Source organism: Vitis riparia, chromosome 5 (genome assembly GCF_004353265.1).
Source record: "Vitis riparia cultivar Riparia Gloire de Montpellier isolate 1030 chromosome 5, EGFV_Vit.rip_1.0, whole genome shotgun sequence".
Classification (NCBI taxonomy): domain Eukaryota; kingdom Viridiplantae; phylum Streptophyta; class Magnoliopsida; order Vitales; family Vitaceae; genus Vitis; species Vitis riparia.
Window position 1 is genome coordinate 2544287 of NC_048435.1, and position 18378 is coordinate 2562664.

General features: G+C 36.4%; 2 protein-coding genes and 1 pseudogene across 3 annotated transcripts; 1 reads left to right on the top strand and 2 right to left on the bottom strand.

Annotated features, from left to right (window-relative positions):
* Positions 1–391: 391 nt before the first annotated feature.
* On the bottom strand, positions 392–3095 carry LOC117914757 (annotated as a pseudogene).
* A 1313-nt stretch (positions 3096–4408) lies between these two features.
* On the bottom strand, positions 4409–11869 carry LOC117914756. 2 transcript variants are annotated; one of them, XM_034830214.1, is made up of 13 exons: positions 11502–11869; positions 10406–10589; positions 10171–10239; positions 9986–10084; positions 8730–8809; positions 7815–8628; positions 6145–6839; positions 5605–5689; positions 5434–5485; positions 5264–5313; positions 4982–5029; positions 4689–4878; positions 4409–4595 (listed from the first exon to the last, which is right to left on the bottom strand). In XM_034830214.1, the coding sequence occupies exons 1-12, from the start codon at positions 11750–11752 to the stop codon at positions 4702–4704; spliced, it is 2604 nt and encodes an 867-aa protein (XP_034686105.1). In that variant the 5' UTR covers positions 11753–11869; the 3' UTR covers positions 4409–4595; positions 4689–4701. The 2 variants fall into 2 exon arrangements, with proteins under 2 accessions (XP_034686105.1, XP_034686106.1); XM_034830215.1 differs by lacking the exon at positions 11502–11869 and having other exon boundaries at positions 10171–10252; positions 10406–10486.
* A 935-nt stretch (positions 11870–12804) lies between these two features.
* Positions 12805–17460, top strand: LOC117913820 (pentatricopeptide repeat-containing protein At3g06920-like). Its single transcript, XM_034828871.1, has 3 exons — positions 12805–12864; positions 13776–13845; positions 14246–17460. The coding sequence occupies exons 2-3, from the start codon at positions 13818–13820 to the stop codon at positions 16918–16920; spliced, it is 2703 nt and encodes a 900-aa protein (XP_034684762.1). The 5' UTR covers positions 12805–12864; positions 13776–13817; the 3' UTR covers positions 16921–17460.
* The last annotated feature ends 918 nt before the right edge of the window (positions 17461–18378 follow it).

The following is an 18378-nucleotide window of genomic DNA, read 5'->3' on the forward strand; positions in this document are numbered from 1 at the left end:
AATGTAGAATTCGTCAATTGACCAAGAGCCAAAAATTTCCCTGGCTCATGAATTGTAATTGGAGAAAAAAGTATGGGTATTACACTGACATACATTTATGAAAGTGGATGGGGGGTGGGGTGGTTGATTTAGAGGTCTTCAAGAGCATTTGCAAAAGGAAGACTTTGACCTTTGGACTAACAAGGAATGGAGAGGGAGTAAAAAGCCCCAAGAACTTGTTGGCGGAAAGAGCCCATACCCAACAACTAGCAAGATAAATTAATAATATGGTGGAGAGTATTTGTCCGGTAGAATGAAGAAGACTACATACCAGACAGTTCGCTGATCATCTGAAAACGGAAAATACTGCATGTGGATGGTTCTTCTCTGAGAAGATAGCATAGACTGATCAAGATGAAATAGCATAGCTAAGGATTGAATATTTCAATAGAGTACTGGTCAAATAATCCACCCATTAACCCCAGAAGGGGAAGTAGTTGGAATCAGCCAAGCATCCAAGAAGCTTAGACCCAATGCTCGGTCAAAAATTCTGTGACAAAGAATGGAAACTAGATGGAAGAAGATGGATATCCAGAGTACTTGACCAAAGAGCAAGCCTTCTGCAAGGTATATCTATATTTTTTTTAATTTTGTAATGCCACGTATGGAAATAACTCTCTTTTTAGAATCCATGAGGGCATCAACAATTTAGTTTTGTCTGTAAGTAGCGAAGTTCACCATAGCAAGCAATGGAGCCGCCTTCTCCTGATCAAACTCAGAGAGCATATCCCAAGCATCCCCATTCAATTTCTCGGCAAACTCTCTTGATTTCTCAATACCTACCAGTTTTGGATACGTGACCTTGTCAGCCACCAAATCTTTCCTAGCCGTTTTCCCTAGTTCTTGGGTTGATTTGGTGATGTCAAGGATATCTATCATCCACAACCTGGTACAGTAACCCAACACATCTTCCAAACTTGCGGAGTATCTCCATTTGTTCACTCGACCCACCTCCCAGCATAGCTCCAATTACAGCGGAGGCCTCTAGCAGCGGTCCAGCTTTGTTGATATGGATTGACTCAAGCCCTTCCAATCCAATTTCGGGTGAACCCTCGGAGCTTAAGTCCAAGAACTGCCCAGCAACTAGCCCTTGGGGAACCAATTGATCTTGCCAGTTCCTGGATTGCATGGACAGTCACCATGGGAGGAACCACACCGACTGTAGTCATGGTTGCTACATGCTCAAAAGCTAACGCCAGGAGAGCATCCGCAGCAAGTATGGTAACACTCTCACTTCCCTAGCCGGATATCATCATTGTCCATGCAAGGGAGATCATCCTGCATCAGGGACACAGCATGTAACATCTCAACAGCACAAGCCACGGGCATTGCAGTGGATTCCTGGCCACCAACTAGCTCACAGGCGGAGATACAGACAATGGGGTGGATGCGCTTGCCGCCGTCGAGGAGTGAGTAGCGCATAGCCTTGTGAATTTCCAGGGGTTCTCTCAGTGGAATGGCTGTGTCTAGGGCTTGGTTCACTGCCTTAGCCTTCTCAAGCATGTAAGCTTTGAAATTGAAGTTGGGTCTTTCTTTCTGGGGAGTGCCCCCGGCAGAGACATAGCTGTAAGAGAAAGAAGTGATGGATGGTCTTCGTGTTGGCCATAGGAGGGGAATGGATAGGTTCCTCGGAAGACGAACCATGCTGTGGTGTGGAATCTTACATACCCTGGGAAGAAAGTGGTGTTTTGAGTTGAACAAAATTTAAAACAAATTAAAATTAATTATTTTATTTTATTCATGTTTATTTTCTTGGCTCGTGAAATAGTAAGAATTAGATCATCCATTAATAATTTTGATGGACAGTTCATATAATTTTTTTTTTTTTAAAAAATACAAGGTGAATGGGTTTAAAATTTTGTTGAATTTGGATGTTTAATGAATAGAGAATGATTGAACTTAAACCTAAATAAGGGTGTGATAAACTTGATATAAAGTAAATGAATCGATTGTTAGAATCCTCGTCTCCAATGTGAAAGATATAATTATTTTATGTAAATCCAATTACTGTTATCATTATCGTTTGTTATTATTGTTATTATTTATTATTTATTATTTATTATAATGAATTAAAAAAAACTATTTTTTAATTAGAAGTTAAAAAATAAAAAAAACGTGTTTAATGATTAAAAACTATTTTTTATTTTCTATTTTTAATAATAAAAAATATGATATTTTCAAATAACATTTTTTAATAATTTTTTACTATTTTTATTTATTTTCGAATGACTGTATTAAAAAAAATTATATAAATAATTAAAAATTAAACACTAGACAAAAAAATTATTTTTAAAACATATTTAAAAATATTATAGAATTTTAAATAAATTTTTGTTTTATAAAACATAAAAAAATAATTTTTAAAAACCGTTATCATAAACAATTATTTAGAACTATTTTTGAAACCCGTTACCCAACATATCTTAAATTTTAAACTAAAATAAATATAAATGGTCCTAGTCCTTAGATAAAATTAAGTGCAATACTTGCTACACATTAATACAATTACATTAAAACCAAATACCAATCCAACACACTAACTTATCCTTTAATAAAAAAAGAAAGAAAGAAAGATGATCTAATAAATCAAGTAGTCAAGAAAAGCCATTGAGATAACTTCATTCAAACCAAAGACCAAGCCCCCCCGTCTGAGTTAATTTCACTTCTTTCAGAATATTGGGTTTAAATTGGCAGTATGAATTTGAGAACAGATGGGAAAGGCATAGAAGGCATACCCAAATTGTTGGCATTGGTGTTATGGAAGGAGATCTCAGGTGCTGATTTGGCTACCCTGCATGGAGCTCCTAGGTTTGTAAGGTGGTGTCGGATTCGTGGAGGCTCATGAGCCTGCGCAGACGCTGCAGAACGGGCTATGCTTTGCGGGTGAGGTTGGCTGAGTATTTCAGGAGAGCTGAAGGCTTCATGGGTCTCTGTTGGTCCGTGTCCACCACTGTCCAAGGAAGTGGATGGGATCCCCTAAAAGGGCGTGGCGGCTGTGACGGTGGAGGCAGAACAGAGCCCCCAAAAGCCCTTTGCTCTCCTCTGAATACCTTAAAATCGAGTGGGTTGGGGCAAAAGCCGGAGTCATGTTTCCTTACATTTAAAAATAGAATTAATTGGTTAATCATCCCATATTTGTGAAATTAACTTTTATATATATGTTTACTTAAAAAATAACTTATTTTTTTACATAAATGTCTTAATTATTTTAAATATTTACATGTATATTTTAAAAGAAATGATTATTTTCAGAAGAAAATATAAGAATAATTTTATTAAAATAAAAAATAAAAATAAAAATGGAGGGTTAGGTTTTTAAAATTGAGTTTCCAATAACACTTTTAATGACATAACTCTTAAAAATAATATGGATTTTAGAAATTCCACTTATCAGATTTCGGGTGACTTGTATAAGATTTTATAGTTAAATACAATTAATTTCCATTTATTTGAAAATTCATCAAATACTTTTGTGATGTTGAATAAGATAGAAGGCTAATAAAAATATTAAATGAAAAATATAAGAAAAGTATTTAAAAATTTTCAAATCAATAAAGACTAAGTATATTTAGCCAAAATCTTATAAATTATTTATCATTATTAAACTGCATCTAGTAAGTTATCGCTTTCACAAATCAAAATCATTTAAATGTATATAAACCACACCATAGAAACAACCCAAAAATAATTTATAAATAAGAACTATTGAAAACAATTCATTTTTAATTTTGATAAAAAATTGTATTTGAATTTGAATAAAAAATGTTCTAAAAAATTGATACTTGTGCCCTATAATGTTAATAAATTGCTTTAATAAATCGTCAAACAAATCAAATGTAAGAAAAAAAAAATTCATTAGCTTCAAAAAATGAAGACATTAAAAAAAAAAAAAAATCATTTCATTTTCCTCACCCAAGTAGGTATGTGTCATTTTCATTTTTATTTTTCTCACCTAGAAAATATCATTTTTCTCACAAATTTTAAAATATTTGAAGACATTGACTGGAGTGGAGTGATTGAACCGAGAGCCCAAGCCCAATTACTAACAAGTTTGGGCTTTGAGGTAAAAAAATCGGACTAGTTGGTCTGAGAGCCCAAAAACCTTGGGTTCTCGGAAAATTTAAGAAAAAATACAATGAAAAAAATAGAAAAAATTAATTAATTAATTTTTTTAAATTAATAAAATATTTCATATGAGCCCACTATACAATAAAACTTTCATTGAATTCGACAACATAAACTCAAAAGCTCCTCTATGAGCCCACTCCTCTATTCTAAGCCACTTAAATATTAGACAGGCTTATCTCGGAGGCTCTTATTCGGCCAAGCACACTATCGTCGAGCAACCCACGACTCCAAAACCAATTCATGACAAAGGCAAGGAAAAAGTAACGAATGCATTATTATCTCTCTCACCATATTTACTTCACATGACAAATTATGAGAGTAACACTTTTGACTTACAAATTAAGCAAATTAAAAAGGGAAAGAACAAAAAAAAAAAAAAAAATGTAACTGGTTTGGGGCGAAGGAAAAGTAGTATAGTTGTGATCCATCTGAAATAAGGAGTAACTGGTCAGCATTTTCTGAATTTGCAGGGTGCATTGCCATTATCACCATTGTCACAGATGGAAAGAGATGTAAAGTACCTTGTGTTTGGTTTCATATAAGCTGTACAACAGCAGCAACTCGGAGGGCTCCATTTTGGAGGAGGTCTGCAAGTTCATCAAATAACAAGGCTGTGCGCCAGCCCCAACCTTTGGGAGCTTTGGGTAAGGGAATGCCCGTTTGTTTGAAGCGTCCAAACACCATCACATCTCTCTTTGACGGGCAAATCAACTGGATAGTCATTGCATATGCACCCCAGAGTTATTAAACGATTTTTGGGCATGAAAGTCTGTAATATGATCAGTGAAGAAAATGAGGGTTACTTAGGATTCACCTGATAACGAGCAGTGACCTTTTCACGAGAGTCCACATACATATGAACCTGAAAACAGGTGGAAAACATGGGGTTGGAGATTCAGCCAAGCACCAAATTCCATAATCATTAACCAAAGCTTGAGGTTTACAAAACTGTGGTTAATGATCACAAATTGACATCAGATGAGACAGAAAAAAAAAGGTGCAATCAGAAAAGAAAATTTATGAAGCAACAATTTCCATAGATGACAGTTGATACAAAAGGCTATCTCATTCTTTGATTACAAAGGATAGGGCTGACCTTTCTGATGGAATCAGTTATCTCTGCCTTCCGTCGATGAAGAAATAATCCTGAAATAATGAATCATATGAAATGTACAGAACTCAACATGGTAATATGATTGCTTCTGGTTCTGATGCACAGAATGAATTTTTCCCAAAGGAAAATCTTTCGGCTAGTTGGAACATTACCTAGGGTTCTGCGTCCTTGAGGGTCTTCATCGCTAAAAGCTTGAACACTAACCTGTAAAATCCAACAAATCAAACCAATAAATCTGTATCAGGACATTGTAAAGGTGGTTGGAAGCCTCATAACAGTCCAGGAGCATAGATAACCAGAATGAACAAGTGATATTCAAACACCTTCCATAAAGAACCAGCATAAAATACTTCGGGAGAGTGCTTGACTTGGCCATCACTTAGCCTGTGCACATCCTCAAATTCCACCCTGCAGAACCAATTGGGGATTATCACAATGTAGATTGAAGGTATTTTTTACTGGCTGAAGTCAAATGAAGAAAGAAAAGTTCAGCACCAGCAATTAAAAAAAAAAGATAAAAATGACTTGGAAGATGGGAATTTTTATAGGATTCAGGATTGGTTCTAATGATTCATAATGATGTGAAAAGACTGATGATGGACTAGGACTTCAACAAATAGTGAACCAATAATTTGACTACAATGCCAAAAATCCCTAGCAAAAAAGGATTGCACATACTCAAACACAGCAATTTGCAGTAACATAGTTTTTCTAGAGAAAGCGAGCAATATGCACACTTGGGTGGTGGCTAGAAGTAGTTCCACCACTTGATGCATCTATCAGTCTCTAACACAAAAACACAAACTCTCTGGAAGCCTTGTAGTGTGACATCTTCTAAAATATGCAAAGTGAAAGGAACTTACCCAAAACGAAAAGGAGGGAAGTGACTTAAAGGTGTTTTCATATCCAGTGGTATAGAAGAATTGTTCGCATTCTCCCACTCGATTCCAATGGCATTCTCTTGTGAATCTAGCATCTGCAGAGGAATACCGCTAGTACTCGGTGCTGTAATGGAAGCTCCACTTGATCTGCTCTGCAGGTCCGTCTCATACCCTCTCTCTGTTTGCTCTACATGAACATTGGGTATGTTGCTCCCTCCTTGGCTAAGCCCTACTAAAGCTGTTAAACCATCTCCAGATAGATCTCCATTATGGTCAGCTCTAGCCTCTAAATCATCATTAACAAGAGACTGCTGGCAATTTCTGTTGCCCATACTATAGGGTACACGGGAGAAGACAAAACGTGTTGGAGGCCAAGCAGCTGCAGAAACAAATGTAGTTCCACGTCCAATACCAGCAAGCCCATCAACAGTTCCTCTAACATGCACTCTAACAGGCCTAAAGTGGCTATTTGCCTGCCCCTGAGCAGATTCTGCGACATATACATTCCCTATGTGGTTAGGTGGATTATTCTGATCATGTTCTTGTGTGTAATAACCTGTAGTACTAACTCCATGTGAAATTCCAAATGGTTGCCGGCATGCGCATGCCATACTCATTTGGAAGCAATTTTTGCAAGTGTCAGCACCAATTTCTTGCACCCGCTGGCTTAGAAGCATCTGTATGATAGCCATATAGTCAAAATTTAAAATTTTGTATCAAAGCCACTAGCACAGGCAGTTTTTAAAGGATGAATGCCTGTACTGGGATGACAAAGATGCCCAAACTATAGTGCTGGCGCACACACACACACACACACACATAAGGGTTTTATACCCACTCTAGGAGGTCCCATAGTGGAGATCTCCTAGATTGAACCAGATCTACAGGTGTTTTGTAGGCTGCAACTTGGATGCTCATGCAGGATTGCAACTCAACCTCAAGCCCAACCAACCTCTAATGCCCTCTATCTGAGATGGGGTAGACTAGGTGTCTTCCTAGGTTCATTTTTCCATGCTGGATTGGAGGGTTCATGTTTAGGTTATAAAACAAGAAAAACCATTTCCAAATCCAGAGATAAATATTAGCCCCAACTAAACCGGTTATAATCCTAAAATATTATAATCATAAAAAAACATTTGGCAAATATTAAAAAGAAGAAATTCTTGGTTAATTTTCAAATTACGTTATTTTATAAATGATGATGATGCACCAATTAATCTTACGGATCTTCAAGGTTGGTGTATTCTTATATAACACATATTTTCAGCCATGGGTGAAGGCAGGTATCACAGGGATATACATCTTCCCATTCTAACCCAAACTGAGGCCAGGTTAATGTTTCCCAACCCAAAATCAACTCAGTCTACAAAAAGAAGCTACCCAAGGCCACCTAGAGTCAGATTGGGCTTGAGTTGAACCCATCTGACTTTCAGCCTGAGGGTTAGCAGATATATACATTTTCTTTGGTCACCAAGATGGTAGGTAAGATGGTTAAAATAGGAGGCTTCAGGTAAAAGGCAAAAGTTGGACCCCAATGCTCCCTTGTATGCCAGATGCAAAACACTGATAGGAAGTATGAACACTCCTCATCTTTGCTTTCCATAAGCATTCTGTAGATAGTAGTAGAATGCAAACAAATTTAAGTTTCTGACCTGCAGCCAAAGACCATCATTCACAGCTTTGCAAGGGAATCCCAATTCTTCAAGCTGCCGTCTCACATTCAGAAGTGCCTCAAAAGACATGTTGCAATATAAGAGAGAACCCCCTTCAAAAATATTAGCAAATGCATCATATTCCTCCCTACAAACCCCAGAGTTCCCTTTATCATGACCTTTTACCTGTCTTCTGCCCACAACTCTGTCACCACATGAAGGAGACAGACCACATCTTCCCCATTCACTGGGCATGGGGCCATTACAGGAAGAGTTCATGGAAGAGCAGTGTGCTGATTGATCCCCAGAAAGCCAATTATTGTTATTCAGGTAGCATGAACCTTCTTCAGATGGTCCTTCCATAGCCACTTCATTAGCCCCAAGTCCATCAGTTCCAACAGCAATAGGCATTTCAACATAAGAACATGAGGATCTAATTCCATCTGAAAATGTGTTGCTAAATGATGTAGTCCGTTCCATGTTGCAGGAGTATCTTGGCCCCACATTTGATTGAGTGCATGAAACTTGTTGTATTGTATTGGCCCCATATTGGAAGTCAACCACACCGTCAGCAAGCTCAACCAGAATATTATGAGCAGCATTATGGCCTTCTAGTTCATCTTTTAAATTCATATGCCCTAACTCAGATTCCAAAATTTTACTAGTGCTGTTATCAATCAAGTTCTTTCCCTTCACTTTAGAAGAATTCGAATGAGTGCCCATCCCCATCTCAGAAGTGGAACTTTCTTGCTCAGGATGTTCAGCTTTGCAAAAAGCATCTTTTGCAAGGAGTGTGTATAATGCTAGTTCGAACCTTTTGACAAAAAAAAAAGAAAATGGCGTTATCCAGACCATAGGAATATAAATTGTGAGTCACAAAACCTAGTTTTGGAGGCAGCTCAAAATGCCCCTTACCTTTTCTCTTCACTAGGTACCCACAGTTCATCTGAAGTCAACAATGCATGCAAAGTTTGAGAGGAAAGTTTAGGGAGCACCTATCCATCATGGGATGAGTTAGCAGCACAGATAGTATAATTGAGTAAAGTAATAACATAAAAATTTGTGCATCCTAAAAAACAAGTAAAAGAAGTAAACATGATAAGATAGATTCTTCAAAAAGTTGTTCCAAATGGGAAAACATGACACGGATAGCATTTGCTGTAACAATAGTGGAATTAATATATAACTTACAGGAATGGGTCATGTTAATTGAACCTGTAGATGCAAAGAGGATTAGCTAAGTGTATCATGCAACAAAAAATATTCTTAATTAGACACAATTTGTTTAAAAATTGTAAATAAAAGAAGAAATGCACTGTGTACAAATAGTTTAATATTTTAATTGGTGATTTTTGACATTAAGTTCATTTCTTCATAACTTTCATTTTTCAATTATTTTACTTTCTTCATTGCCTCTTTTTTTTTTAAAAAAAATAAAATAAAATCTTATGTACTTGTTATTTTTCTCCATACTATTATTTACGCATCATAAAATAATTTCCAACAGAAAGAGGCCAAATCAGTACATATTCTTTATCATATTTAACCATTATACGAAAAGAAATTAATCACATTTATTAAGAAATCCACTGAACAAGTTCAGAAGTCCTCCATCATTTAGCTAATCAGAATATAATTCTCCCATACAACAACTATTAGTACCACCATCTTCCATTATGAATAAAACCACATTTGGAACGTGGTAATAATAATAGATGGACAAAAATCCTGATTTTAAATCAATTTATAGGGTTTAGTATATCTAACAATTAGTTTGTAAATCTTCATATCTTAATTGAGATTTGTAAAATTCTTATAATGAATTGTAAGATTCAAATATTTTGCTTAAGAATTGGACACAGATTCTAAAATCATTTGGCTTAAGATTTTACCACAGATTTCAAAAACTTAACCACAAAATATAAAATTTTAATCAAAATGATATAAAACATAGGACATTTATATTGTTCATACTGATAACATGAAAATAATTAGACAAAGATTAACAATTATTTAAATTAGGGTAAGCATTCTAATAACAAATAAATGAGCATGTTGTTCAAGACACCAGTCATGCCAATGCTAGCTCAGTGCATTTACTTCCTTGTTTACACTTCTATCCAGCTTTAAAAATATCACCCTTTCTGGACAGAAATATATTCATCCCCTACCTCTTTCAACTCCATGGCACCACTTTGACAAAGGTAGCCCCAGCAAGCATTTCTAACTCGTTCTCCATGTATCCCATAGTCTTGGCTCTCTGCAAATACCTGAATCATAAACAGATGCAGTCAATAACTATAGAAATGGGTGGCATATAGGTAATATACAAAGAGGCTATGCAGGCATCTTGAACCTGATAAGCTAAGAAGTTTGAAGTCCACAGTTCAGATATTATGAAGTCTGTGCAAATCGCACACAAATCCTGCATGCAAAATCTCCAAGGTGGATTACACACACACACAAACACCAAGAATGCTATAAGTAGGCCAGGAAAAAGAATATGACAAAGAAATGTGCATCACAATTTTGTGAATCATGGTTATACAATAAGAATGAAAGGAATATTATTGGCCTACAGTATTGGATACCTGAAGGTCAAGAAAAGAAGCAGCGGCAAGAACACGAAATGCATTATTGTCATTAAGTTTTGGATGATGACCATAAAGATAAGCCAAAGCCATTTCAATTGCCTCCCCATTAACATTGCTATCATCCACATGCAAAGTCACAACTGAAGCATTGGCTTCTTTCCAAGGACCATGAAGCATGTTCCTGCCAAACATATTATATGCAGCAAATAAAGTTGCACCCACATAAGTCATAATCATGAAAATACAAACAAGCACATGAAATAGTTAACAATAGCTATATAGACTCTTTGACTCGACTCAAAAGAGACAATTGGCATTATAAAGGAAAGGCATGAAACAATTTGATTCTGTGCCTATTGGCAAAAGGTTTTCCATTCTCAGGATAACTGCAATGATAGTTATAGCAACTAACAAAACAATTTTTGCTTTTTCTATCCAAATCTTAAGACTTGGTCACATTGGACATTTGAGATCATGGATTTGAGCCTAAACAAAACCTCGATTTTTATAACCAATGAACCTAATCATATATAAAAATGAAGAAAATCAACCCACTTTAATCTAGGAAAACCAACTACTTTGGTTCAACACATGTCTTTCACTCTTTTAACTTCATCCTAGCACACAAGCTAAAAAATTAACCAACATGCCTTTTTGCCACACCCTCTATCCACATTCCTTTTATACCTCCTCTTGTCTCACTTCCACTATTTATTTTGTAGCAGGGACAACTTTGCCTCATTCCATCCACAATTTTCACATCCACTTCTCAAGAAATGCATCCATTATTTCCCGATCCTTTCTGTCTAAAAAATCCGCATATGCACATAGGAGCTATTTAACCCACGATTAAGTACTTCAATTATCGCCTATTTTAACAAATCTCATGCTTCCAATCTATGTATCGTAATGATAAAAATCCTCAACAACATTCCCATCGAAAATGAATTGAACGACCACCAACTACCCTTCACAAAAGACAAAACAAACTACTGAAAATAACCAAGATTACATAGGCAGTTTTCAATTTCCTTTAACAAAAAAACCTAAAATAATATTTCCTTTCACAGAAGAGTGGAGAAGAAGCACGAACCTGAAGTAAGAACTGCGAGAGAGGATCAAGCGATGAAGGCGGTAGGTGGAGCCCATTGCGTGGACGACGATGTCAGAGAAGGAACCCGAAGTGAAGCCCTCCAATTGGATGTGGTCGCAGAGGGAGGTAAGGTTGCAATCCAAAGCGCGTAGCTCGCCGCTGCTCCGGTCGTTATCAGAGTGTTGCGCCGGCGGAATCGCCATTTTCACCGGAGGGCCGTAGGAGCGGGGTTTGTGGTATTGAGGTTGCATTTTCTGAGTATCGGTCACAGTGCGGGAAGTCCGATCAGAGTCTTCACAGCCATTGCTGGTAAGAGCTTCCAGATACCATATACAACCCCGAATGGGGATTCCATTGGGTTTTTTTTTTTTTTTTCTCGACTTGTGAAATTACGGAAATGTTCGCGTCTTCTGAATTACATAAGAAAATGAGACTAAAAATGAGAAGAAGACAAAGGATATGTTTGTAATTTCATTTATCATTTGAGAAAAATCGTGAGGATTAAGTATCTTAAGAGAAAAAGGTTAAAGTCAAGTAGAATCCCTTGCTCTACACGTACTTGGAATTTTGGACTTTGGAGTACATTAGGAAGGATTGGAAGTGTTTGGTAATGATTTAGAGGTCCTTTTAAAGAGGTAGGTGTTTGAATTTTTTTTTATTTGTATTAAAAAAACAAATTAATTCTATATTGAAGTTGCTTTAATATTAGACTTGTCCGGACAAAAATATTACAAAATAAAAACAATTTTACAAAAAATATTTTAAATTTTGATTTTTTAATGAAAACATCCATTGGATTATTTACCACCCTTTCAAATAGAGTTTTGGATTATATAAAAAACAAATTGTCAATTTAACGTAAAAGTATGTTTAGTAATGATTCTAATCCGTATTTTTAATATTTATAATATTTCGAGTGTTAAAAAAATTAAAATTTTTTTTTAAAACTATTATGAATAAACTTTAAATGATATTCAAATAAATTTTAATATTATCAATATTTACGTTTAAATGAAAATTTTAAGTTAGGGATTAGATATCCATTGAAGATTTATTATGTTAAAAAAGACCATATTGAATATAAGTTTTTGAAAATACCTAAAAGATATATATTTTGTGATTAAACGAGCCATTTTTAGTTTTTTACCCAAATTTCAAAGAGATGCGAAATGCATGGTGTTTGGCTAGCCAGAAAAATATTAGAATGATAAAGCGGTGTCGTTTTCACATGGGCATTGAAAAGAGAAAACGGTGTCGTTTTAGTCGATGCCAAAACGATGCGTTTTATTCTCCGTCTGTACACTTCTGTTCAAAACCCTAAACTGAAAGCTTTCTCCCTGATTTGGCCCAGAAGATTGTCCTGGTGCGTGAATTTCCTCTTAAGTTTTTATTTTTCTTCAATTTAGTTTTTTCAAAAATTGAAATCTTTCTAGAGTTCGTTGTTCAGTTGAAACTCTCCCAAACCGATCAAGTATTGTAAAGTGATGATTCTTGACATGTTAGTTCGATTTGCTATTTGTGTATCTGAATTTCAACTTAAGGCTCAGTTTGGTTGATGAGAAAACGTGGCAAAAGAAAAAAATTAATAGAATAAACATTTTGAATCCTATGTTTAGTGAACAACTCACCACTACTAAGCCTATAAGTTGCTCTGATTTTAGTTATCAATTGGCATTATGCAGGTTTTTCTCCCTTCTTCTTGGGCTCTATCGAACTCCAAATAATGAAACAATTTAAAATGCAAAGTTTTATTCTTTTGGCTTTTCCATCATTTTCTCAACAACCAAACAGAGCAATAGAAAAAGAGTAATGGTCGAACTAAGGTAAAACTAGGCTTTGAGTGATTAGAAAAGGGATTTAAAATCTCATCTTTCACAAATGGGAATAAAATCATTTATTGCTACATGCAGACATTGTAATGTTCTCTATGTTTTCTGGTCTGCCTATCATATAATTCTCTCTGTTATTTATTGATTACATGCTTGAAGATACAGATGGGTCTATGATCATTGGGCTGTATTGGAGTAGTTCAATTTTTTGAGAGGTCGTTAGGTTTGTCAAAATTTCACCCAAATTGTTAGTTCCAAATTTTTAGATGTGAACATAATATGGGCTTCATTCAGATGATGTGACGTCATTGTTAACAAATGAAATATTTACCAATCTTAATGATATGTAATTTTTATGTGTGCATGTGTTAACATGTGTGTGTGTGATTTTGGTAGTGCTTCTGTCATATGATTGCATTGACTTTATAAAATCATCGACTTGCAGTTCTGGAGGATAAGGGGCATAGCAGCAACTCAGAATGCATAGATGAAGATGCTCTTAACTAAAAATCAAGGTAAACTGGATGGGTGTTTTCTTTATCGAGTGATATAATTTCATATTCTTGGGCATTTTCCATGTGTCCTAATCCCATGCAATCTTAAGCCTTTATTTCTTTCTTTTACACATTACACGTTTGTCTATGCACGCATAATTTCTTTCCTTCTTAGTTGAGGAGGGTGTTGATACTTGAAGAAAGGGGTTGATTGGATAGCTGTATCATCTGATAAATAAATCTTTTACTGGTGAACCATTTGTAGAGTTGAATTTGTTGGTTGGCTGGTTCTTTACCCTTGCATGTCCAAACTGTTATTGATAAGTGGTATACTGTCTACAGTTGCTTTTTTGAGTGACCAAACCCCCATCCTTTCTTCTAACTTGGTACTAATTGCTAGCTGCCTTATGTGGTGCTGCAGGACAAATCTTTCATTCTTTTCCAAAAGGCTGTTATATTTCCAGCATTTGTAAGAAGTTCTCATCCTCATGTAATGGACCTTCTGAGGTGGATGGGAAAGTTGTTTTTTCGGCCGATGGTGTTGATAAAAAAATCCCTAGAAACAATGAGGGTATAAGAAAAGGAGTGGATGATGTATGCTGTATCTTGGAGAGTGGTCCTTGGGGACCAACCTTGGAGAACTCTCTATCTGCACTTGGTGAAAAACCTCTACCAGAATTAGTAATTGGAGTCTTGAAGAGACTTAAGGATGCCAATACTGCAGTAAATTATTTTCAATGGGCTGAGAAACTAACTGAAAAACTACATTGTCCAGAAGCATATAATTCGCTTCTCATGGTAATGGCTCGGAATACAGAGTTTGACCATCTGGAACGTATATTGGAAGAAATGAGTCTTTCTGGGTTTGGCCCATCTAGTAACATATCTATTGAGCTGGTTGCAAACTGTGTCAAGTCTCGGAAGTTGCGAGAGGCTTTTGATATTATACAAACCATGCGAAAGTTCAAGTTCCGCCCAGCATTTTCAGCGTATACAATTTTAATTGGTGCTCTGTCTGAGGTTCGTGAGCCTGATCCCATGCTCATTCTCTTTCATCAGATGCAGGAGCTAGGTTATGAAGTAAATGTGCATCTCTTTACAACTCTCATTCGTGTATTTGCCAGGGAAGGTCGGGTTGATGCTGCTCTTTCCCTGTTGGATGAGATGAAGAGCAACTCTTTAGATGCAGATATCGTTCTTTATAATGTCTGTATAGATTGCTTTGGCAAGGCAGGTAAGGTGGATATGTCCTGGAAATTCTTTCATGAGATGAAATCACATGGCCTTATGCCTGATGATGTGACATATACTAGCATGATAGGGGTTCTCTGCAAAGCTAATAGACTGGATGAAGCTGTGGAGCTATTTGAACAGTTGGAACAGAATAGGAAAGTTCCATGTGCTTATGCTTACAACACCATGATCATGGGTTATGGATCAGCTGGAAAATTTGATGAAGCTTATGGTTTACTTGAGAGGCAAAAGGCAAAGGGAAGCATTCCCAGTGTTATTGCATACAACTGCATTCTTACTTGTCTTGGGAAGAAAAGGAGAGTTGAGGAGGCTTTAAGAATCTTTGAGGAGATGAAGAGAGATGCAGTTCCCAATGTTCCAACTTATAATATTCTCATAGACATGCTTTGCAGGGAAGGGAAACTCAACGCTGCTTTGGAAATTCGGGATGACATGGAAAGAGCTGGCCTGTTTCCTAATGTTTTGACTGTGAACATAATGATTGATAGGCTATGTAAAGCTCAAAAACTTGAGGAAGCTTGTTCTATATTTGAAGGGATGGATGATAAAGTTTGCACCCCAAATGCAGTTACATTTTCCTCTCTCATAGATGGTTTGGGTAAATGTGGTAGAGTGGATGATGCCTACAGGCTATATGAAAAGATGCTGGATTGTGGTCATGTTCCTGGTGCTATTGTCTATACATCCCTCATTAGAAGCTTCTTCAAGTGCGGTAGGAAGGAAGATGGTCACAAGATCTACAAGGAGATGGTCCATACAGGCTGTTCTCCTGATCTAACCCTTATTAATACCTACATGGATTGTGTTTTCAAAGCTGGTGAAACTGAGAAAGGCAGGGCTTTGTTTCGGGAGATTAATGCCCATGGCTTCATTCCAGACGCGCGGAGCTATTCTATCCTTATCCATGGTCTTGTAAAAGCAGGTTTGGCAAATGAGACCTATGAACTGTTCTATGCAATGAAGGAGCAAGGCTGTGTTCTGGACACCCATGCTTACAATGCTGTGATCGATGGATTCTGCAAGTCAGGTAAGGTGAACAAAGCTTACCAGCTACTGGAGGAAATGAAGGTGAAGGGTCACCCACCCACTGTGGTTACCTATGGTTCTGTCATTGATGGGCTTGCCAAGATTGACAGACTTGATGAAGCATACATGCTCTTTGAAGAAGCAAAATCAAATGGAATAAAATTAAATGTAGTTGTGTATAGTAGTCTTATTGATGGGTTCGGGAAGGTGGGTAGAATTGATGAAGCATATCTAATCATGGAAGAGTTGATGCAGAAAGGTTTGACACCTAATGTATATACATGGAATTGCTTGCTTGACGCACTGGTAAAAGCCGAAGAAATTAATGAAGCCCTCATCTGCTTTCAGTCTATGAAAGACTTGAAATGCCCTCCCAACCAGATAACATACAGCATTCTCATAAATGGTCTCTGTAGGGTTCGAAAATTCAACAAGGCCTTTGTGTTTTGGCAAGAGATGCAGAAGCTAGGATTAAAACCCAATACAATCACCTACACCACCATGATCTCAGGACTTGCAAAGGCTGGAAACATATTAGAGGCCAGTGGGCTCTTCAGTAGGTTCAAGGCAAATGGGGGCATGCCTGACTCAGCTAGTTATAATGCTATGATAGAAGGATTGAGCCGTGCAAACAAGGCTATGGATGCATATGCACTTTTTGAGGAAACTCGTTTGAAAGGTTGCAATATACATGCCAAAACCTGTGTCGTTCTTTTAGACGCACTGCATAAGGCTGAATGCCTTGAACAGGCTGCAATTGTGGGTGCTGTATTGAAAGAAACAGCCAAGTCTCAACATGCTTCAAGATCCTTCTAACATCAGGATTAAGTTTTTGGTAATTACTGGAGACCTGGATATCTTGTAGTTCACCTTTTTTTCTTGTTGATGAGACAAGGGCCCTCCTTAGTTTTGTTGATGAGGAACAAATAGCATTCTGTTCCTAAAGATTCTTCGTAGCATCACATTATTCTACAGGGATGAACTCGCTTTCCCTGGGAATACTTTGTGACAGACAGTTCAGCAATCTGCAATTGAGGAGTCATTTTATTCAGGTTGAGTGCAGGGAAAGAGTGAATTCGACTGAAAAAGATGAGCTGGTGAGAAACACCAGATGTTTTAATTTTTTGGAGGTGGATATGAACCTAACTAACAGAGACACAGGAGAAACAGGATCACTGCAGTGGAGCTTGAATAAGTGGGACTAGGGTTTTGTTGATTTTATTGAGAATGTATCTTATTTATTTTTCATTGAGAATGATTGTTATTGAAGATGGAGGGGACATGTTATACTCCTGAATGGAGTTTCTTTGTGAAAATGATATGAACACAAATCTGCAGCTGCTGCATTTCTAGTCATCTCTCATTGAGATCATGGTGCAATGAGTATATAAGCGTCACTTCTCATAAAAAATTACTTTTAAATTTATAAATTTAATTAAGCTTGTTTGGATACACCTTATTTTTTACTATTTAAAAAAAATTAATTATAATTTTTGATGATTTTTCATTGAGGTACCCATCAAGTAAACCAATTGATACTATCCAGAAGTGTGGTCTCAATAAGTGACATATGATATTGAGTTTGAATCTTGTCATTGATGATACCCTAAATTTACTCGATACTGATTGTTTGGGACGGTCAGCATCTTGAGGTTTGGGTTCTCATAGAGAGTCGGTTTAGTCATGGAAGGTTCTTCGATTATAAATAAATAAATAAAAACATTTTTCATTAAGGTTTTAATATTCATGCTTTAATTTTTTGTTTCAACATGTGTTTATTAAATAATTTAAGAGTGCACAACCTTCTAACACTTTTATTTTTATATTTTGACAATCGAAATTTAAAAATAAAAAGTGAAATAGCTAATCAAGCATGGCTTCAAAATTATTTTCAAATTTTTAATTATTAAAAAAAATTGAAACCACAAAAAATTATGTGACTTCTTTCATCTTCCTTGTTCCTTATGTTTTCCTTTGATTAATAATTTTGGGTAAGGCACTAAAATAATGTTTTAAAATTAGGGGTTCAAAATTATATTTAGCTTTATTGCAGGGGTCTGGATAGGATTTTACCTTTCGTGAGTGAGAACCATCCGATCTGGGCCCACCTTATAGGGCAGAGGCTCCATCGGTCCATCCTTGAAATACGAACATAGCAACTGTACATGGACTCCACCGCAGAGGATCTCAAGCGCCATCCCACTTTCAGAAATGTAACCGTTACGAGGAGAAAAGTTCAACGTCTCTTTTTTTAGGCCTTCTGGTTTTCAAAAT